Below are 24,622 nucleotides of genomic sequence, written 5' to 3' on the forward strand. Positions count from 1 at the left end.
GATTTTTTCTTTCCCGTGTCCCAGCAAATCCAGTAAAAGCTCAAGCATTTCTGAAATGTGTTTCAGATCTAGAGTTGACTGGAGTAATTATGCCAGTTCCAGTTCCGGAACAGGGGATGGGGTTTTATTCAAATCTCTTCATTGTACCAAAGAAGGAGAATTCCTTCAGACCAGTTCTGGATCTAAAAATATTGAATCGTTATGTAAGGATACCAACGTTCAAGATGGTAACTGTAAGGACTATCTTACCTTTTGTTCAGCAAGGGAATTATATGTCCACAATAGATTTACAGGATGCATATCTGCATATTCCGATTCATCCAGATCACTATCAGTTTCTGAGATTCTCTTTCCTAGACAAGCATTACCAGTTTGTGGCTCTGCCGTTTGGCCTAGCTACAGCTCCAAGAATTTTTACAAAGGTTCTCGGTGCCCTACTGTCTGTAATCAGAGAACAGGGTATTGTGGTATTTCCTTATTTGGACGATATCTTGGTACTTGCTCAGTCTTTACATTTAGCAGAATCTCATACGAATCGACTTGTGTTGTTTCTTCAAGATCATGGTTGGAGGATCAATTTACCAAAAAGTTATTTGATTCCTCAGACAAAGGTAACCTTTCTGGGTTTTCAGATGGATTCAGTGTCCATGACTCTGTCTTTAACAGACAAGAGACGTTTAAAATTGATTACAGCTTGTCGAAACCTTCAGTCACAATCATTCCCTTCGGTAGCCTTATGCATGGAAATTCTAGGTCTTATGACTGCTGCATCGGACGCGATCCCCTTTGCTCGTTTTCACATGCGACCTCTTCAGCTCTGTATGCTGAAGCAATGGTGCAAGGATCACACGAAGATATCTCAATTAATATCTTTAAAACCGATTGTTCGACACTCTCTAACATGGTGGACAGATCACCATCGTTTAATTCAGGGGGCTTCTTTTATGCTTCCGACCTGGACTGTAATTTCAACAGATGCAAGTCTCACAGGTTGGGGAGCTGTGTGGGGATCTCTGACGGCACAAGGAGTTTGGGAATCTCAGGAGGTGAGATTACCGATCAATATTTTGGAACTCCGTGCAATTTTCAGAGCTCTTCAGTTTTGGCCTCTTCTGAAGAGAGAATCGTTCATTTGTTTTCAGACAGACAATGTCACAACTGTGGCATACATCAATCATCAAGGAGGGACTCACAGTCCTCTGGCTATGAAAGAAGTATCTCGAATTTTGGTTTGGGCGGAATCCAGCTCCTGTCTAATCTCTGCGGTTCATATTCCAGGTGTAGACAATTGGGAAGCGGATTATCTCAGTCGCCAAACGTTGCATCCGGGCGAATGGTCTCTTCACCCAGAGGTATTTCTTCAGATTGTTCAAATGTGGGAACTTCCAGAAATAGATCTGATGGCGTCCCATCTAAACAAGAAACTTCCCAGGTATCTGTCCAGATCCCGGGATCCTCAGGCGGAGGCAGTGGATGCATTATCACTTCCTTGGAAGTATCATCCTGCCTATATCTTTCCGCCTCTAGTTCTTCTTCCAAGAGTAATCTCCAAGATTCTGAAGGAATGCTCGTTTGTTCTGCTGGTAGCTCCGGCATGGCCTCACAGGTTTTGGTATGCGGATCTGGTCCGGATGGCCTCTTGCCAACCGTGGACTCTTCCGTTAAGACCAGACCTTCTGTCACAAGGTCCTTTTTTCCATCAGGATCTGAAATCCTTAAATTTAAAGGTATGGAGATTGAACGCTTGATTCTTGGTCAAAGAGGTTTCTCTGACTCTGTGATTAATACTATGTTACAGGCTCGTAAATCTGTATCTAGAGAGATATATTATAGAGTCTGGAAGACTTATATTTCTTGGTGTCTTTCTCATCATTTTTCCTGGCATTCTTTTAGAATACCGAGAATTTTACTGTTCCTTCAGGATGGTTTAGATAAGGGTTTGTCTGCAAGTTCTTTGAAAGGACAAATCTCTGCTCTTTCTGTTCTTTTTCACAGAAAGATTGCTATTCTTCCTGATATTCATTGTTTTGTACAAGCTTTGGTTCATATAAAACCTGTCATTAAGTCAATTTCTCCTCCTTGGAGTTTGAATTTGGTTCTGGGAGCTCTTCAAGCTCCTCCGTTTGAACCTATGCATTCATTGGACATTAAATTACTTTCTTGGAAAGTTTTGTTCCTTTTGGCCATCTCTTCTGCCAGAAGAGTTTCTGAATTATCTGCTCTTTCTTGTGAGTCTCCTTTTCTGATTTTTCATCAGGATAAGGCGGTGTTGCGAACTTCTTTTGAATTTTTACCTAAAGTTGTGAATTCCAACAACATTAGTAGAGAAATTGTGGTTCCTTCATTATGTCCTAATCCTAAGAATTCTAAGGAGAAATTGTTGCATTCTTTGGATGTTGTTAGAGCTTTGAAATATTATGTTGAAGCTACGAAATCTTTTCGTAAGACTTCTAGTCTATTTGTTATCTTTTCCGGTTCTAGAAAAGGCCAGAAAGCTTCTGCCATTTCTTTGGCATCTTGGTTGAAATCTTTAATTCATCTTGCCTATGTTGAGTCGGGTGAAACTCCGCCTCAGAGAATTACAGCTCATTCTACTAGGTCAGTTTCTACTTCCTGGGCGTTTAGGAATGAAGCTTCGGTTGACCAGATCTGCAAAGCAGCGACTTGGTCCTCTTTGCATACTTTTACTAAATTCTACCATTTTGATGTATTTTCTTCTTCTGAAGCAGTTTTTGGTAGAAAAGTACTTCAGGCAGCGGTTTCAGTTTGAATCTTCTGCTTATGTTTTTTCGTTAAACTTTATTTTGGGTGTGGATTATTTTCAGCAGGAATTGGCTGTCTTTATTTTATCCCTCCCTCTCTAGTGACTCTTGTGTGGAAAGATCCACTTCTTGGGTAGTCATTATCCCATACGTCACTAGCTCATGGACTCTTGCTAATTACATGAAAGAAAACATAATTTATGTAAGAACTTACCTGATAAATTCATTTCTTTCATATTAGCAAGAGTCCATGAGGCCCGCCCTTTTTTGTGGTGGTTATAATTTTTTTGTATAAAGCACAATTATTCCAATTCCTTATTTTATATGCTTTCGCACTTTTTTATCACCCCACTTCTTGGCTATTCGTTAAAACTGAATTGTGGGTGTGGTGAGGGGTGTATTTATAGGCATTTTGAGGTTTGGGAAACTTTGCCCCTCCTGGTAGGAATGTATATCCCATACGTCACTAGCTCATGGACTCTTGCTAATATGAAAGAAATGAATTTATCAGGTAAGTTCTTACATAAATTATGTTTTTCTTTATTTTTATCAAGGTGCAGTTATTTATTCATGAATGTTGTAAAGTCCGTTATGAATAAAGATTTATTGTATAATACTATTTTGGGAGTTCTCTTATTTTATTTAAATTTGCAATTTAAATTTTGAAACAATACATTCATTTTACTATAAAAAATATAAAAAAAGACAACCTTTCACAATGAGTTTTGAGCTTATCTTATTTTATTCACTATTGAAATTCATAAATATGTATCCAAGTCAAAATAAAAAGCAAATTTCTTGAAAAAAAAATATTTTGAATCATGACTTTTATGAATGTTAGTAAAATAGATAGCTGCTGATTTATTAACTCATAGCCTTGAATTCTATTATAAAAAAGCTAGTCTCCTTATTTAGTTACTTTATCTCCTTTATTGTCTAATACATTTGCATAATAATAGTAGTTAACTTACGGCAATCAATCTCATCTTCTGCATCTCCACAGTCATCATGCCCATTGCATCGAAGATTTATTGGAATGCATTTCTGCTTCTTGGTGCATTTGAACTGACCCGACAGGCAGACATATGTGTCTAGAAAGCAATCAGCAAATCATCATTAACTTTATTCTTTGAATTTAAATCAGTCAGTACCAGTAGCTAATGTATCCACATTGCTTGCTGCTGATGTATAGTAGCTTACCACAGTTTAGTTCATCAGAATTGTCACCGCAGTCATTTTCTCCATCACAGATAAAGGCAGGAAGAGTACAGAGTCCACTTCCACATTGGAATCGCCCTGGCTGGCACTTGAATTCCGCTTTAAAAATTATAAAGGATTGTAAAGTATGAAAACTGGCATATTTTATTCAACAATCATATGCAATATACTTAAAGGTTGAGAGGTTTTAAAAACACAGTAATAATAATAACCATAGTCAGACTGTAAATGTGCCACATAAAAAAAATATAATAGTATTAAGATGATGTAAAATTTACAAAATTTCTATTGCACATAAAATAGCATTATTGAAATATGTTAAAATATGTGTTATTTCTTGAGAAGAAAGGTTAAAGGGATATGAAATCCAATTTTTTTTCTTTCATGATTCAGATAGAGCATGCAATTTTAAGCAACTTTCTAATTTACTCCTATTCTTTTTCTTTGTTCTCTTGGTATCTTTATTTGAAAAGCAGGAATGTAAGCTTAGGAGATGTCCCATTTTTGGTTCAGCACCCTGGGTAGCACTTGCTGAATGGTGGCTACATTTAGCCACCAATAAGCAACCGCTACCCAGGTGCTTTTCAAATGAAGATATCAAGAGAATGAAGGAGTAAAATAGAAAGATGCTTAAAATTGCATGCTCTATCTGAAAAAACGAAAGAAAAATTTTGGGGTTTCATATCCCTTTAAGTTTAAGTTGCTAATCTTTATAATGAAGCTACTGTGCATGTTGTTCCTCACTGGCTATTATGTAGATTTTTTTCTGATACATTTCATTTTTTTCCATAACTTCACCCTCTGTATCATGTAAAGCCATCACCCAATCACAGTCTCACAGACGTATACGTTGTGTATGCTGTGAACTATTGCACAGTCACAGTGGTAGTCATTCAGAAAGTGTGCATATATTTAAAAAAATACACTTTCTAGATCATGTAAGTTTAATTTTAACTTTAGTGTCCCTTTAAATACTGCATATATTAGCATTATTTATGTGTGTTTATCTAAAGAGTCAACATATTCCATAACTCTATAGTATATTGTTAGTGATCAAAATAATATTTACAAAGTACAATTTTAGTAACCATAAAAAGGTAGAAGCTCCTGCCCATTATTATTATTTGGCTTCTCTATTCCTTTAATCCTTTGGTTACCAGAGAAAATGGGACTCTAATAGTATGGTAATAAATAAATTAGCTCTATTTCTGTTCCTATGTTTGTTACAATGCCAAAATGCTTATATAGTAAAAGTTATCAGCTAGCTATATAATTATCATCAAGGCAATTTATAATTTATTGTAAAAAAAATATCATGAACTTGTTACATTAACATTTGTTTCTATTATCTGTGAAAACCTATCACATTCTTTTGTTTCTATAAAAGACTTCTGTCTTCAATGGGGATTTTAGAGTGAATATACCTAGATAAAAATGTCACAGTTAATAGAATAAGAGCCTTTCTTAGACTTTGGAAGGGCAGCATTCTTTAATGATACAAGCGGATAAGCCTTTCAACTGCAAGACAGGCTGCTTGTTCTTCCAGCAAGTATTTGACAGTTGCTAGATTAAAAGGTGTTTATGAAGGTTCATATAAAAGTGCATGGTAAAATATGCAGATTTGTATTTATCGTTTGAAGTGCAAATTCATGTCTAATTGTGTTTTTCAGTTCCTTGTGAGCAAGGATGTGTAAGTGGGAATCAGTAGGCTCTTCAACTTGATTTTTGCATTTTTAAAAAAAAAAAAAAAGTCATAGAACTTATAGGCGCTAATTAGTTCAGGTAAAATAGTATCATGCAAATGTAGGATTGTGTAATCTGCCAGGAGATATTCTATTTAGGAATCTGAAAAAAGAGTTAACCGATGGAATAACTTGCTTCTAATTAAATGGTGCTTTAATTTTTTTTTATTAATAACAAAAAAATATGAATACTTGTTTTTTTGTCATATGGATTTATGTGAATGGTTTTACAAATATTATTAGTGTACTAGGCGATAAGCCTGCACAGAGGGCAGTCTATGTTTAAAAAATACAAACCCCCAAGCTAATGTTACAAAAAATAAAAAAAGTAAAATTACAGAACAAAATAAACAAAGTTATCCAAAATAAAAAATTTAAACCTAAAGTAATACCCTTATAAAAATAAAAAATCCACCCCAAAATAAAAACACCCCCTAATCATACTAAACTACCAATGGCCCTTAAAAGGGGCTTTTGTAGGGCATTGCCCTAAGTTAAACAGCTCTTTTACCTCTAAAAATAATAAGTCCCACCTAACAGTAAAAAACCCCCACCCACCAAACCCCCCAAAATAAAAAAAACTAAACTACCCATTGCCCTTAAAGGGACATTTGTATGGTCATTGCCCTTAAAAGGGCATTCAGCTCTTTTACTGCCCTTAAAAGGGCAATGAGCTCGTTTTCAAGCCCCCAAAAAATCCTAATCTAAAAAAGACACCTCAAAAATTTTATTAAAAAAGCCTAAACCTAAGCCCCAAATAGGTATTCACTGTTCCTGAAGTCTGGCGGAGAAGGTCTTCTTCCAGACGGATCCATCATCTCCTATCTTCATCCAGAGTGAAGGCGGCATGGAGAAGACGTGCGGAGCTGTGTTCCCGATGCCTGGATCCTCAGCGGCGGTCATTAACTGCGGTGGTCCTCAGAGGTGGCAGTGTTCCTCAGTGGCATGGAGGCTTCTCTTCATCCGATGTCCGTGGTACACTGAAGATTGAATGCAAGGTACCACAATCAATTTCTGGTACCTTGCATTCCTATTGGCTGAAATTGTTAAATCAGTCAATAGGATCAGAGCTACTGAAATCCTATTGGCTGTTCAAATCAGTTAATAAGATTTCAGTAGCTCTCATCCTATTGGCTGATTTTAAAATTTCAGCCAATAGGAATGCAAGGTACCCCAATAAATATGGGGTACCTTGCATTCAATCTTCAGTGTGAGATAAACGATCGCATGCCGCCGTTGAGGATCCAGGCATCGGGAAGACAGCTACCACCTCTGCCCCATGCTGCCTTCACTCCGGATGAAGATAGAAGATGATGGATACATCTGGAAGAAGACCTTCTCCGCCAGACCTTAGGAACAGTGAGTACCTATTTGAGTCTTAGGTTTAGGCATTTTTATTATAATTTTTGGGGTGTTTTTTTAGATTAGTGTTTTTTGGCTTGAAAAAGAGCTGATTGCCCTTTTAAGGGCAGTAAAAGAGCTGAATGCCCTTTTAAGGGCAATGCCTATTTATGGGTTAATAGGTTAATGCCCCTTTATGGGCATGGGGTAGTTTAGTTTTTTTTACTTTGAGAGGGTTTGGTGGGTGTGGGGTTTTTACTCTTAGGGGGGACTTAGTTTTTTTTAGAGGTAAAAGAGCTGTTTAACTTAGGGCAATGCCCTACAAAAGTCCCTTTTAAGGGCTATTGGTAGTTTAGATTAGGGAGTGTTTTATTTGGGGGGAGCTTTTTTATTTTCATAGGGATAAGGTATACATTTTTTTATTTTTGATAATTTTGTTTATTTTTTTTTCTGTAATGTTAGACTTTTTTATTTTTTGTAATTTAAAGGGGTTTTTTTTATTTTAATTGTAATTTAGTAGTAATTTGGGGTTAATTTAGGGGGTGTTAGGTTAGGGGGCTTAGTAATTAAATTAGTTATTTGTGTTGTGGGGAGTTGGGAGTATAGGGGTTAGTATATTAATTAGGGTTATTGCAATGTGGGGGTTTGGCATTTTAGGGGTTAATAGGTTAATTAGGGTTATTGTGATGTGGGGGTTTAGGGTTTAATAGATTAATTAGGGTTATTGTGATGTGGGGGGGTTGGCGGTTTAAGAGTTAATAGGTTAAACAGGTTTTTTGTGATTTGAGGGTTTTGCGGTTTAGAGGTTAATAGGTTAATTAGGTTTATTGTGATGTGGGTGGTTGCTGGTTAAGGGGTTAATATTTTAATTCTGTTATTTGCGGATTATGGGGTTAATGACTTTATTGTTTTCAATGTGGGGGTTGACGGTTTAGGTGTTTGTTAATACTTTGTGCGGGAGGTTAGTTTTTTTTTGTTAAACTTCATGCGGGCGGTTACGTGTTTTTGTTTTTATTTTTATTTTTTGTGGTCGGTTACGTGTTTTTTAGTTATTTCGTGTGAGCAGTTGTGTGTTTTTGTTTTTTAAGGCTTCAAGTTTGCCTACGCTGCATCCAGGTGGATTCTGAAAATGGCAGGGTGGTGAAAGAATCCACCTGCATCTAGGTGGATTCTTTTGGCTGCGCGCACAGCCAACATTTTTTTGGCTGCCTCATGCAGCCAACATTCCTTTGAGGATGCATGCGCAACTGGCGACAAATTTATATCAAACCCTTTACCTTCTACAGTGGAACTGAAATCCCTACCTGGGACTACATGGTCGGATGCCATACATGGATGTCTGCCACGCTTAAAAAAGTCTTTTTAGTATAGAAAAGTTTCCCTACTACTCTGATTGAATTTATACACATAAATAACCACTTGTGAACCTATAGTGGGGGCTCTTCTAGATACAAATTTGCAACCTCTCTCCAGAATAGTATTAATTTTGGAATCTAACCTCAAGATGTCTAGGTTATATTTGACTATTTTGACAATTTGTTTGAATTGACATGGCTCCTTGCCAGTATTGCTTTTTTTCTGCCAAATCTTTAATATGAATACTTTTTGTGATCCAACAAATATATATATATATATATATATATATATATATATATATATTTATATTTATATATATATATATATTTATATATATATATATATATATATATATTTATATATATATATATATATATATATATATATATATATATATATATATATATATATATATATATATATATATATATATATATATATATATATACAGGGAGTGCAGAATTATTAGGCAAGTTGTATTTTTGAGGATTAATTTTATTATTGAACAACAACCATGTTCTCAATGAACCCAAACAACTCATTAATATCAAAGCTGAATATTTTTGGAAGTAGTTTTTAGTTTGTTTTTAGTTATAGCTATTTTAGGGGGATATCTGTGTGTGCAGGTGACTATTACTGTGCATAATTATTAGGCAACTTAACAATAAACAAATATATACCCATTTCAATTATTTATTTTTACCAGTGAAACCAATATAACATCTCAACATTCACAAATATACATTTCTGACATTCAAAAACAAAACAAAAACAAATCAGTGACCAATATAGCCACCTTTCTTTGCAAGGACACTCAAAAGCCTGCCATCCATGGATTCTGTCAGTGTTTTGATCTGTTCACCATCAACATTGCGTGCAGCAGCAACCACAGCCTCCCAGACACTGTTCAGAGAGGTGTACTGTTTTCCCTCCTTGTAAATCTCACATTTGATGATGGACCACAGGTTCTCAATGGGGTTCAGATCAGGTGAACAAGGAGGCCATGTTATTAGATTTTCTTCTTTTATACCCTTTCTTGCCAGTCACGCTGTGGAGTACTTGGACGCGTGTGATGGAGCATTGTCCTGCATGAAAATCATGTTTTTCTTGAAGGATGCAGACTTCTTCCTGTACCACTGCTTGAAGAAGGTGTCTTCCAGAAACTGGCAGTAGGACTGGGAGTTGAGCTTGACTCCATCCTCAACCCGAAAAGGCCCCACAAGCTCATCTTTGATGATACCAGCCCAAACCAGTACTCCACCTCCACCTTGCTGGTGTCTGAGTCGGACTGGAGCTCTCTGCCCTTTACCAATCCAGCCACGGGCCCATCCATCTGGCCCATCAAGACTCTCATTTCATCAGTCCATAAAACCTTAGAAAAATCAGTCTTGAGATATTTCTTGGCCCAGTCTTGACGTTTCAGCTTGTGTGTCTTGTTCAGTGGTGGTCGTCTTTCAGCCTTTCTTACCTTGGCCATGTCTCTGAGTATTGCACACCTTGTGCTTTTGGGCACTCCAGTGATGTTGCAGCTCTGAAATATGGCCAAACTGGTGGCAAGTGGCATCTTGGCAGCTGCACGCTTGACTTTTCTCAGTTCATGGGCAGTTATTTTGCGCCTTGGTTTTTCCACACGCTTCTTGCGACCCTGTTGACTATTTTGAATGAAACGCTTGATTTTTCGATGATCACGCTTCAGAAGCTTTGCAATTTTAAGAGTGCTGCATCCCTCTGCAAGATATCTCACTATTTTTTACTTTTCTGAGCCTGTCAAGTCCTTCTTTTGACCCATTTTGCCAAAGGAAAGGAAGTTGCCTAATAATTATGCACACCTGATATAGGGTGTTGATGTCATTAGACCACACCCCTTCTCATTACAGAGATGCACATCACCTAATATGCTTAATTGGTAGTAGGCTTTCGAGCCTATACAGCTTGGAGTAAGACAACATGCATAAAGAGGATGATGTGGTCAAAATACTCATTTGCCTAATAATTCTGCACACAGTGTATATATATATATATATATATATATATATATATATATATATATATTATGTTGCTATTCTTGTTCTTAAACTGTTATTTTTATATTATGTTTTTTTGTTGTGAGTGTTAATCTACGTAATACAGTGTGGTGGAGACCGGTTTCTAAAGCCTATAGGTGATTGGCTACCAAATGTAAAAAGGCGTGTCTATTTTATGCCTTAAAGGCTGCAGGTGGCCAACATCCTCCACACTGTCTTTGAGAAAGCGTCACAGTGGCGTGAAACACGTCAGATGACGTAGATCAAGTTCTACTATCCCACACTCCTCTGTGTAAAGTGTAAGTAAGCTTTTTGTGCTTTTCGGTTTGCTCTAGTATTATGAGTTAAAAGTAAACTGTTTTTGCTTGCACGCTAATCTGACAAGTGCAAAAACCAAAATGTAGAATATCACGCACACTCAAGTATTCCCCCAAAGAATTCAATAGAGAGAAAATCCCGATTGCACTAACCCGACATGAAAATATGAATATTTCACAATCCAATGTTCTTCACATAGGAAATATATTCTATTTATTAATGAATAAATATTTCTATATATATATATGATGGAATTTTGATACCAAATATATCTAAACCTATATATAGATATACATGATTATATAAAGGTATATATAGGAATATCTTTTATAAATACGTAAAAAATATTATTCTATGTGCAGAACATTGGAAAGTGAAATATTTACAGCAAATACATATTTAAAGCCGTTTTTGAATATAAATATTGCATAAATATGTTTTTACATGTTTTCATCTACTTAACTGCAAAGGGCTCCAATGCACTTCTATTTATGTCTATATATGTGTACATATGTGTTTATGCATTTATATGTGTATATATGTCTGCAAATACATACATACACATATAAATACATAAAAACTTATGTATACATATATAGACATATAAATATACATACATATCAATGTTTAGACCTGCATATGAATGTATCTCAATGTTAAAGCCATTAGCCTGCCTTCTATCTTTGAGCCTTTATAACTTTTGTGTGTATTTTTTTATTTATTTTTTAAGAAATGTAATTAGCTAGTGTTATTATGAATGAAACTGTACTTTGTAATGTATTTTTTTTCTGAAACATTTTAGTTTTGTTAAACAGTTAACCAGAGCTCTAAAGATGCCGTAATCATTCTAGTGTAAATTGCAACTGCGCTCAAGCAATTACATTTACTTTCAACTAATAATATGAGCGATAAGCCCAACAAGTGCAAATTCTGGTGATAAACCCCTTATCAATTGCACACAAACTTGTAATCTGGCCCATTCTATTTCTTTGGTTTTTGCTCGCTTCTGAAATATTGCTCATATTGCAAGTTGAAAGTAAATTGTGATTTGTGCTCGTCGGGTATTAGTGCGACTGAGGAACTTACTGGTAGTGAGTTATAAAAAGTTGCATAAAACAAAACAAATACATTTAAAAGTAAAATTACAATTATATAACCACTATCTGATAAAAAAAATATATTTGTTTTTTTAAGTTATAAGTGCTCAAAGATAAAAGCAATAAGGTATAAGGTGGTTAACAAAAAAGGGTCTACCATAAATAAATATATATGCCATACTTATTCATCTTTAATATTTAATTTTTAACTGTGTATATACTGTAAATATTTTACATTCCAATATTATTCATATATATAGACCTCCAGTAACAGACAAGGCACTCTCCGGTTTTGTCAAACACAATTTTCGTTTAATACCAGTGACGTTTTGCATTTAACCCCTTCCTCAGACCTTTGAGTTAAATCTGAATCGTCACTGGTATTAAACGAAAATTGTGTTTCACAAAACCAGAGAGTTCCTGTCTGTTACTGGAGGTCTGTATTAGTTTACAGTGCACCCTGGATGCTGGAATAATGAGAATGAGTGTTGGTTCTTATAGTGGACTTGTGTGTATATATAGATAGATTGATAGATAGATGGATAGATAGATAGATAGATAGATAGATAGAAATGTCCAGAACCAAGCACTCATGTAATTAACAATTCATTGGTGGGGTGCAAGTACATAAATTGCATGTAACCTTTTCCTTTAAAGACAGCACTCACCGGACTTCATTCAGTGTAAAACAATGTAAATCAAAATGGGTGTTCAGTCTCTTGGGGATAAGAGTGTCCAATAATAAGATCCACTTGGGCTCCCTTTTCAACAACATCTTTGCCCTATCACCACCTCTAATTAACCATTTTGATTTACATTGTTTTGTATAAGATGCATAAGACGTAGTATTAATGTTTTCACCAGGTGTACTGGTACACCATAGTCTGTGCTCTTTTAATCTCTGCCCGTGTGCTGGTTTATAGTGATATGGTCTCCCAACATTAAATTTTCTAATGCAATTATATGGAGAATATACTCTGGAATAGCCAATTTGGTAGGTAGAAATTATCACAATGGTAATTAATAATGGGGAATGTACTTTACACCATAGGTATAGCTACATCTAATATACTGTTGATTCTGATATAGATAATAGTTATGATTACTCTAAGGGATGTAGGCAAAATATAATGCCCTTAGGTGTAACATATGGGTATGTGTTCGGCATAGTAATGTACATAAATAGAGTTTTTGAGCACTTATATAGTGGTGCCAGATTAGAATTGTTACATAAGTAAGTGAACATCAGCCAGTAAGTATGCCTAGACGAACATGCTTAGATTTACATATATGATCAATCATCATAAATTATTGAGAGTCAGTGTTATTAAGTCTGATGCGGATATTGCTGTTGTGTTTATGTATGTTTTTTACTACTGTTGATTTCAACTGAGATTTTATGTGTGATTTTTTGCAGTTGGCCTTCTTGGGCTTCTGTAGGGATCCATAGCGCATGCGCAGTTGCCCAGATGGAACGCTGGGGAAGTTCCTAATTGGCAGAGCTGTTTACTACGGATATGTTGGTATATATATAGAGGTATGTAAGCATTGTTTCACTGTAAATGTTTGATAAACGGGGAAACCCCGAAACGTCACAATATAAACAGTGTCTGTTTGACACCGAATGAAGTCCGGTGAGTGCTGTCTTTGAAGGAAAAGGTTTTAAATAAATAAATATATATATATATATATATATATATATATAGTACAAAAGTCAGCACTCATTGGCCTTGTGTAATAAAACAGCATTTAATAGCCATATTTAAAAACAGCAAACATTTTGAAGCCTAACTGGTTTCTTTGTCAATGCAAATACAAACATCTTACCTGGTAAGATTTTTGTCTTTGCATTGACTAAGAGGCCATTTAGGCTTTGAAACGTTTGCTGTTTTTAAATATGGCTATTAAATGCTAAGTTTTATTGAACTTATTAGAAACTTGTTACCCAACACTGCTCAATGTGAATAGGGTATAGTTTTTTTTTTTTAAATGGACTGAAATTGAGATCAATTTATGAAGCTGCAGATGAAGCTTTGGAACCTTTGTGATTAGGTTAGCTTAATAAGAAGCATCATATTAAGACAGTTGCTTTTCACCCTCTCTCTCACCTTTAAAATAGCCAAATAATACCTAACTGGACACAACTAAATAATACTTTGTCATATTGAATGTGAAAAGTGAGATGATCAAATACTATGGGTCAGATTAAAAATCAAGCTCAACTGATAACTCAAGCTCATTGTGTTTGTATTACAAGTCACTGGTTACGTCTTGCATAAGTAGCTAGTCCAAATACCTATTTTGCATATGTTGTTTTTGAAAGCCTGACATTATTTATTATCACTTTCTATTGTGCATTCAGATATACCTTAAAATGGTAAATTTTATAGAAAGGTATGGAAGGGGAATGAAAATGTAATAAATATAAAAACATTCAATAAGAGAAAATAGTTTGAGATGTTAGGGAAGAGGTATGGAGATGAGGTATATGACAAAAGGGTTGAAAAGAGGTCAAAGGTGTATGTGTGTGTGTGCACTTATTTATAAATTAATATCTGAGGGAAATTATACATCAGCAATATCTGACATGAGTACTGTAGAGCACAATATACTAATGTCAGCACAATAAATATTGACATAGACTTCTAATACCAAAGCAATAAATGCAAGCTGTATGGACTGTGCAGGCTAATGCTCCATACTTGTATTTTTGCTCTCAAACTATAATGTAGCCCTGTATATTAATCTTTTAAGGGGTACAGAAGTAGTCTTCTACATATAGATAACATATATCAACAATTTGCCACTTTTTGTATAATACTTAGAAAATCATGTTTCAGTTTTGCTATTTCAGAGCTTTTATAGCCTTGAAAACCAAATAAGAATGTTTTCCTGTCTTTGATGTGACCAATCAGAAGCTGAATTTAAAAATAATCCTGCACTGATTTGGATAATAATAATTGTGCAGTATATAGTGGTGTTAAGGACAGGAACATGCACTATATATATATATATATATATATATATATATATATATATATATATATATCTGAGCCAGGGACATCAGTATGTACTTCATCTTCACTGGAGGGAATGAAAAAAAAAAAAAAAATCATAATCTGTAGAAGCAAAATAGAAGCATAAAACATGCATAATAAATGATGATTGCACACTGCATTGATTTTTTTACTCTTTTTAATTAAAAACTGTTATGTGGCATTTCATTATGAGTTTAATAACTCTTTAAACTGATCACATATGGTCTCCTATAGTCTTATGAGGATAATTTGTTAGCATGAACAATCTCTTTGAGAGTGCCTTGAAAATATAACTTTAGAAAAAGTGACATTTAAATCTAAAGTGATACTTACGACATTCAGGTGGCTCATCTGATCCATCACCACAGTCATCAACAGTGTCACATTTCCACCAAAAGGGAATGCACTTATCTGTATTGCAGCGAAACTGAGCATAAGAGATAAAAATACAATTTTAAACCTTGTGTTATCACATACATTTACAAAACAGTTTATTTAAGAAATATACAGAAGGTGACTGACCATTATCCATGGGAAATAAATTATCGTATTGAAGGTCTGTCATACAAGACATTTTCAGTATACTTTATTCTGTTTATGAGAACATTGAACACATCATACATATTTAAGCATTTATTTTAATGTTTGAAAAAATTCAATTCCTTTGAAGTTTCCTTTTACATAACATTTCACTGTGATTTTAAATGTGACAGAGATTCTATAGTTAGCTGAAACTGTTATTAGCTTTGGAAAGCAATTTTGTGGATTTCACTGCTTGTCTAGAAGAATGTGTCAGAACAACAAAAACAATCTGTTAAGCAACCCAAATCAAAGTCATGCAAAATCCGGTAACTTAACCAATCCCATTACTTATGTAAATCCTTGCAAGATAGGTATGAAGTTCTGTAGTTTTAATGAAATTTGGTGACCTATATTTCTAATGCTTGATATTCAAGGATTTAATCTTCAAGAAGTCCTACTTTTTTTGTTTTTGTTTCTGCCATAAAAAAATAAATAAAAACTAATCTAACTATTCATATTTGGAAGAGGCTAAAGCGATATGGAATACTAATTGGAGTTTATTCCCTATATATAATGTGATATAGTCTAATGGGAGATTTGTTCTTTTGAATTAGCACTTTTATGCTGAAATAAGGATTAACCTCTTTTGACAGTGAGCTGGGCATTTTGAATATTTGTAGAGATTTGTTTTAAATATTCAAGTTATGTGACAGAGCTATTTGTTAAAAATGTCAATGGTGACTAATTGGTTATGCTATTATTGACTAACCAATATTCTATATTAATTATAAAATTAAGATATTGTATGGCTCAAAAAAGTATGTTTATTAAAATATGACTAGGATTTATTTTACTAAGGTCAGTTATGTAACTGAATGAGTTAACAATTAATTAATAAATAAAACATAGAATGAATAGAGATTTTTTTATTTTTAGTCAAAATTTGCATCTGAATACATTCTTGAATTATCCACCAAAAAATAAAATAAATAACTAAATACAGTGTTCAATGTATAAAGCAGTGGATGCTGCTTTTAAGCCCTTGTGGGGCAGTCATCCAACTATTTTTTCCTACTCTATCAACACCTATAAGTTGGTCAAGATAAAACACACAAACACGCTAGGGTAGTTGACAGGTGGTGTTGCACAGGCAAGCGCTTGTCCAATGGTCCCTCCCAGTAGCAGACATAAAGTGTCCACTGCCTGTTCACGGCAAAGGTGACCAGAGAAACCCTTAGGTGGGTACCTTGTCCAGCTTCAGTTTAGTACAAGGGGTACAAAGAATCAATTAAGCTACTAGAGTGATGCATTACAAACATTTGCTTCTATCTAATGTCTACACATCTATAAGCATTTTTGGCTCATAGGTCAACAAGAATTTTGATGTCTAGATTTTTCAATTTACCCAGGCTATAAAAGTTGTCTTCAGAACAGAAATATTCAATAACAACATATTTTGGTGATAAAGGCAAATAAGGTGTAACATTATATTTTCACCAGTTTCTGAGGGTTGTTAGATCTTTTAAAATATTTAATACTTACTATACATAACACCAATGTCTGCTCTAAAAGCAGGGTTATGGAAATTCCAAACAATTAAATTGAGCAAATTGAGGAAAAAAAGAGATTGCTTATGTGTTTATATTTAAAATATGAGATTATTGTAGATTTTTGGTTGAAACACAAGTTTTTTTGCTAATCACTAATTTACAAACAGATGCACCCAGATGGTAGCAAAAAACAGGATTTTTTTTTTAGAAACTAATATTTTCTATAAATGGCATCTTTTGTGGCATGAGGATCAGTGACAACATTTTCCACTTAAGACTAGGGTGTTATTTGCATGAAATTTAATAAAAACATTAAAACCAATGAGTGTCGTCCTCTTTTGCAAATAATTGTATTGAAGGATAAATACTGTAGTTATGAAATCCACAAATATCTACAATGTAAAAAATATATTAAACAAGCATCCAAGAAAATACCAATAATACATAAACATCCAGTCCCAATTGTGCAGAGCAACTCTAACTCTAGAATATTCCTAAAATAGTATAATCCCAAGGTTGTTCAATAACACTAATTTAATAAAGGAACCCAGAAAAATGATCCCAAGAAAAGAATACACAATAATAAAAGTTTCCATAGCTAAATTCTCTAATTCCCTGACAGCCTCTTTCTAAAATATAAGTTATTTTTCATCAAGATGAAAAGAGTGGGGCCCCTTGCGCAATCGGCTCGGCTATTTGTTAAAGAAAAGCGTATGATAATATCAATATTTTTTGAGGGGGCACAGCATTCCATTTGAGCGGGCATTGCCCGTCCATGCCCTCCCTTGGAGCTGACCCTGGGCTGGTTAGGGGTTGATCTTAATTTTATTCCCACTTCAATAGGGTGTGGCCTATTAAACACCAGTAAAAGGATACATGAATGCCCCCTTATTATGAAAAAGACTACGCCAAAAGCCTTGTCTAGAATGTACTAATCTGCACTTATACAATACAATATGACTGAGAGAAGGAATTTCTTACATTAAATAGGCCTGATCATTTTTAAGCAGTATGCTTTAAATGGACAGTCAAGTAAAAAATAAACGTTGATGATTTAAATAGGGCATGTAATTTTAAACAACTTTCCAATTTACTTTTATTACCAATTTTGCTTTGTTCTCTTGGTATTCTTAGTTGAAAGCTAAACCTAGGAGGTTCATATGCTAATTTCTTAGACCTTGAAGGCCGCCTCTAATCTGAAAGCATTTTGACAGTTTTTCACCACTAGAGGGTGTTAGTTAAGTGGTTTCATATAGGTAACATTGAGCTCTGGCACATGAAGCTCCTAGGAGTCAGCACTGATTGGCTAAAAATGCAAGTCTATCAAAGAACTGAAATAAGGGGGCAGTTTGCAGAGGTATATATACAAGGTAATCTCAGAGGTAAAAAGTACATTAATATAACTGTGTTGGTTATGCAAAACTGGGGAATTGGTAATAAAGGGAGTATCTATCTTTTTAAACAATAAAAATTCTGGTGTTTACTCTCCCTTTAAGGAGTGACTATATGGAAAGTAGAGGGATACATTCTCAGGCCAAAGTTATGACACCACATGTTTGACTTGTGGTTTGATACATTTTGTCCACAGCGTGCTTTGCAACCATCAGCTTCTTTAGCTAATTAGTGTTTGCCTTGTATCAGAGTGGTCTGTTACTGTGTTCTATCATTTCAAAATGTAAAAACAGTAAATTATCTGTATTATTTCAGCAACTATTGGTACCTGCAAGATCAATTTGTATTCATATAGCAACTAGTTTTACACATGGTAAATAATGTGAATAGCTGAATTCTGAGGAAAACATTATGAAAGAACACATGTTGGGAAACCTCATTTAAGGGTTCAAACCCACTGTTACAATTTTTACTGATTTTCACTCGTTAGCTATTTGACTTCTTCTGAGGAGCCATACATATTGTTAAAAATAAATACATAAATAAAGCTATTTTATTATATTTTATGTAGACTTGATTTATTGCTTTGGCTTTCAATGCAGGGAAGCACAAACACTGCCTTTCCAGTTCTTTTAGAAATATAATGCTCAGTGCAATTTCAGTAGTAGCTGTTTTGCTTCAATAGACTTAACATGCTCATACTGTTTAAAAGTTGTCGCAAATAGGCCCCCATGGACTTTAATCAAAGTGAATAAAAATATTAGCTTTTTATGAAGAAAGCCTAGGGATGTTCAAGCTTTTCTGGGATAAAAAAAAGTTAGTGGAAAACTTAACAGTAGCTAAATTGTCTGCTATTATTTTAGTTAGGTCATTTGTACCTATATGTTCCTATAAAATAACAAATACAATTTAGAAAACTTGGCACTCACAAAAATTCTTACTCACGCAATTTGTTTCAGTCAAAATTAAATAAAGTTTTACATTTCAAACAAAGGACAAGCAACTAGCACTGCAAAGGCCCTGATTATTAGAAATGCATATATACATTACCCTGTACACATACTGTGAATGAGCATATAGAAAACATCTATAAGGTGTATGTGGGTGTGTTTCCATAGGGTTGCAAGGAACATTACATATTCCCCTCACTAAATAAATGATCAAATCTAAACAATAAACACATGATCAAATGATGACATATGACAAATGGCATATGATAAATGCTCTTATCTATATATCTCTGAATCATCTTGAATACAATCAGGTACATGTTTATGCACAGGTCTATTAAGCCCATGCCCATAAAAGATAAATATTTCCAGCCTACTTTATTTCTGCTTCAATGGAATATAAGGGTTTATAAGTGCAGTGTTTTTGGTAGGAAGGGGAAATCATTGATGCCTGTTTGTATCTGGAAGAGGTTACTCACTATTCTTTATCAGAACGATTTGCTTGCAGATGCACATTAAAATTATATCAGGCAAATATTGTATATTAAGATTTTGTGATGCATAGGGTAGCATGAAACACAAACAATGAATACAAATTTGGCATTCAATAAAAAATAAAATAAAGTATAAGGTTTAAAAAAAGTTTCACAAAACACATGTGAATAACATTAACATAAAGTATTACATACATATATAAAATATAACATTTATATGGAAATAAATGTGTTAAAAGGGGATATGGTATATGGCAAGGTGTTTGACAGGAAAGGGCTCCAATGTGTGTATATATATGTATATATATATATATATATATATATATATATATATATATATAGTAGACACACTCTATCATCCCGCAGCTGCAGAGAAAGGCAAAAATATATATTTTTCTTAAAAAAAGTGAATCTTTATTTATCAAAAAAGGTTAAAAACATGTAAAAATACATTATCCAGTTGCAGGCCTGCAGCAGGATTTAGAACAAAATGCCAAACATGTTTCGGGCCAAGTCTTAGCCCTTGTTCACTGGCATAACTTGTGTTCTCACCTATTGGTTCTATTTAAAGGCTGAGCATTTTAAACAATTGCAGGCACTTGTACCGCATTAACCCATTGAGAAAAGGGAACAAAATTAAAAGGTTCTAGTACACTATAGGTTTAAACAGAAAAGCTATGTTGTATATAATAAAATAAAAATGCATATGTAATGAATATAATGCTGAGTGCAAGTCAAAGTTATTAGAAACCAAGTATATTGTGTTGAAACTGTTAGTTATTTTCATAAATAAACACAATAAACTTAGTAGAATAAAGTAGAATAAGTAGAATAAATCAACATCCATGATCAAATTTAGACCAGAGGAGTGCTTTGTTTGTAAATTGAAAATCCAAAACACCTCTCTCTGGTCCAAACGTCTCTCCCTATCCCCTCCTCTTCTATGTCCGGTCACATGATCAATGCCCTGTACAGTTAACAGGGAATCATTGGAATTATGTTCCTGCCTGAAGTATATACAGATATATATTCACTTGTATGTGAATTTGTATGTATTTATGTGTTATATGTGTAAGCATGTATATGCACATAAGCATACATGTATACACATATTTAGACTTACATACAAATATGTAGACATATATATGCACTTTTGGGCCCTTTTTAGTCAAACACCTAGAAATATGCAATATCATTTGAATAAGTTTTAACATGTATTAATGTTTTCTACAGAAATCAATTGGAAGAAAATATACTTTTTTAAATATATTTATATACATATCAGTATATACTATATATATATATATATATATATATATATATATATATGTGTGTGTGTGTGTGTATATATATATATATATATATATATATATATATATATATATATATATATATATATATATATATATATATATATATATATATATATATATACAGGGAGTGCAGAATTTTTAGGCAAGTTGTATTTTTGAGGATTAATTTTATTATTGAACAACAACCATGTTCTCAATGAACCCAAAAAACTCATTAATATCAAAGCTGAATAGTTTTGGAAGTAGTTTTTAGTTTGTTTTTAGTTATAGCTATTTTAGGGGGATATCTGTGTGTGCAGGTGACTATTACTGTGCATAATTATTAGGCAACTTAACAAAAAACAAATATATACCCATTTCAATTATTTATTTTTACCAGTGAAACCAATATAACATCTCAACATTCACAAATATACATTTCTGACATTCAAAAACAAAACAAAAACAAATCAGTGACCAATATAGCCACCTTTCTTTGCAAGGACACTCAAAAGCCTGCCATCCATGGATTCTGTCAGTGTTTTGATCTGTTCACCCTCAACATTGCGTGCAGCAGCAACCACAGCCTCCCAGACACTGTTCAGAGAGGTGTACTGTTTTCCCTCCTTGTAAATCTCACATTTGATGATGGACCACAGGTTCTCAATGGGGTTCAGATCAGGTGAACAAGGAGGCCATGTCATTAGATTTTCTTTTTTTATACCCTTTCTTGCCAGCCACGCTGTGGAGTACTTGGACGCATGTGATGGAGCATTGTCCTGCATAAAAATCATGTTTTCTCATGTTAAGTGTAGTCAGTCCACGGGTCATCCATTACTTATGGAATATATCTCTTCCTAACAGGAAGCTGCAAGAGGATCACCCAGCAGAGCTGCTATATAGCTCCTCCCCTCACATGTCATATTCAGTCATTCTCTTGCAGCCTAACTAGATAGGTCGCTGTGAGAGGTCTGTGGTGTTTTTTAACTTAGTTTATTTCTACAATCAAAAGTTTGTTATTTTAAATAGCACCGGAGTGTGCTGTTTATTCTCAGGCAGCATTAGAAGAAGAATCTGCCTGCGTTTTCTATGATCTTAGCAGACGTAACTAAGATCCACTGGCTGTTCTCATCTGAGGAGTGAGGTAACTTCAGAGAAGGGGAATAGCATGCAGGGCCCCCCTGCAAATGAGGTATGTGCAGTAATTATTTTTCTGAGGAATGGAATTGACTGAGAAAATACTGCTGATACCAATGTAAAGTAAGTTCAGCCTTAAATGCAGTGATAGCGACTGGTATTAGGCTGATGAGTGTGTGTACACTAAATGTATTTTTCTAAGGAATAGAATTGACTCTGAAAATACTGTTAATACTGAAATAATGTATGAGCCTTAACTGCAGTAAAAGAGACTGGTAACAGGCTTATTAATAACAATTCATAACTTTTCAAATGTATGTTTAAAACGTTTACTGGCATGTTAATCATTTTTTGTGAGGTACTTGGTGATAAAACTTATTGGGGCATGATTTTTACCACATGGCCATCTTTGTTTTCTGCATAGAAACAGTTTTCTGAGCTTCCCCACTGTTGTAATATGAGTGGGAGGGGCCTATTTTAGCGCTTTTTTGCGCAGTAAAAATTCAGTCACAATCTGTCTACTTCATCCTCCATGATCCAGATCGTCTCTAGAGAGCTCAGGGGTCTTCAAAATTCATTTTGAGGGAGGTAATCAGTCACAGCAGACCTGTGACAGTGTGTTTTGACTGTGAGAAAAACGTTAATTATTAAATTGTTAATCCATTTTTGGGTATTAAGGGGTTAATCATCCATTTGCTGGTGGGTGCAATCCTTTGCTAACTTAATACATTTACTGTGAAAAATTGGTTGCTATAACTATTTTGGTTCATTGTTATTTCAACTGTGACAGCTTTTTGTGCTTCTTAAAGGCACAGTAGCGTTTTTTATATTGCTTGTAAATTTATTTAGAAAAGTATTTCCAAGCTTGCTAGTCTCATTGCTAGTCTGTTTAAACATGTCTGACACAGATGAATCTCTTTGTTCACTATGTTTAAAGGCCAATGTGGAGCCCAATAGAAATTTATGTACTAATTGCATTGATGCTACTTTAAATAAAAGTCAATCTTTACATGTAAAGAAATTATCACCAGACAACGAGGGGGAAGTTATGCCGACTAACTCTCCTCACGTGTCAGTACCTTCGCCTCCTGCTCAGGAGGTGCGTGATTTTGTGGCGCCAAGTACATCAGGGAGGCCCTTACAAATCACTTTGCAAGACATGGCTACTGTTATGACAGAAGTATTATCTAAATTGCCAGAATTAAGAGGCAAGCGCGATAGCTCTGGGTTAAGGACAGAGCGCGCGGATGAGGTGAGAGCCATGTCAGATACTGCGTCACAGTTTGCAGAACGTGAAGACGGAGAGCTTCATTCTGTGGGTGACGGATCTGATCCAGGGAGACTGGATTCAGAGATTTCTAATTTTAAATTTAAGCTTGAGAACCTCCGCATATTGCTAGGGGAGGTATTAGCGGCTCTGAATGATTGTAACACGGTTGCAATTCCAGAAAAATTATGTAGGTTGGATAGATACTATGCGGTACCGGTGTGTACTGACGTGTTTCCTATACCTAAAAGGCTTACAGAGATTATTAGCAAGGAGTGGGATAGACCTGGTGTGCCCTTTTCCCCTCCTCCCATATTTAGGAAAATGTTTCCTATAGACGCCACCACACGAGACTTATGGCAGACGGTCCCTAAGGTGGAGGGAGCAGTTTCTACTTTAGCTAAGCGTACCACTATCCCGGTGGAGGATAGTTGTGCCTTTTCAGATCCAATGGATAAGAAATTAGAGGGTTACCTTAAGAAAATGTTTGTTCAACAAGGTTTTATCTTACAGCCCCTTGCATGCATTGCGCCTGTCACTGCTGCGGCGGCATTCTGGTTTGAGTCTCTGGAAGAGGCCATTCGCACAGCTCCATTGGATGAAATTATGAACAAGCTTAAAGCACTTAAGCTAGCTAACGCATTTGTTTCTGATGCCGTCGTACATTTAACTAAACTTACGGCTAAGAACTCCGGATTCGCCATCCAAGCGCACAGAGCGCTATGGCTTAAATCCTGGTCAGCTGACGTGACTTCTAAATCTAAATTGCTTAATATTCCTTTACAAAGGGCAGACCTTATTCGGGCCCGGCTTGAAAGAAATTATAGCTGACATTACGGGAGGTAAGGGCCATGCTCTACCTCAGGACAGGGCCAAATCAAAGGCCAAACAGTCTAATTTTCGTGCCTTTCGTAACTTCAAGGCTGGAGCAGCATCAACTTCCTCCGCTCCAAAACAGGAAGGAGCTGTTGCTCGTTACAGGCAGGGCTGGAAAGTTAACCAGTCCTGGAACAAGGGCAAGCAGGCCAAGAAACCTGCTGCTGCCCCCAAGACAGCATGAAGAGAGGGCCCCCTATCCGGAAACGGATCTAGTAGGGGGCAGACTTTCTCTCTTCGCCCAGG

The 24,622-nt window shown here is 35.0% G+C and overlaps 1 protein-coding gene across 1 annotated transcript in view; it reads right to left on the reverse strand.

Moving 5' to 3' along the window:
• The window catches only part of LRP1B (LDL receptor related protein 1B), a 2,715,774-nt gene that overhangs the window by 316,187 nt on the left and 2,374,965 nt on the right, over window positions 1–24,622 (reverse strand). Inside the window, exons 64-66 of the mRNA XM_053698264.1 lie at window positions 15,230–15,323; window positions 3,963–4,079; window positions 3,734–3,853 (exon numbers count right to left, since the gene is read on the reverse strand). Coding sequence (XP_053554239.1) covers window positions 3,734–3,853; window positions 3,963–4,079; window positions 15,230–15,323 — 331 coding nt within the window. The remainder of the gene's footprint in view (window positions 1–3,733; window positions 3,854–3,962; window positions 4,080–15,229; window positions 15,324–24,622) is intronic.

This window comes from Bombina bombina, chromosome 1 (genome assembly GCF_027579735.1).
Source record: "Bombina bombina isolate aBomBom1 chromosome 1, aBomBom1.pri, whole genome shotgun sequence".
Lineage (NCBI taxonomy): Eukaryota > Metazoa > Chordata > Amphibia > Anura > Bombinatoridae > Bombina > Bombina bombina.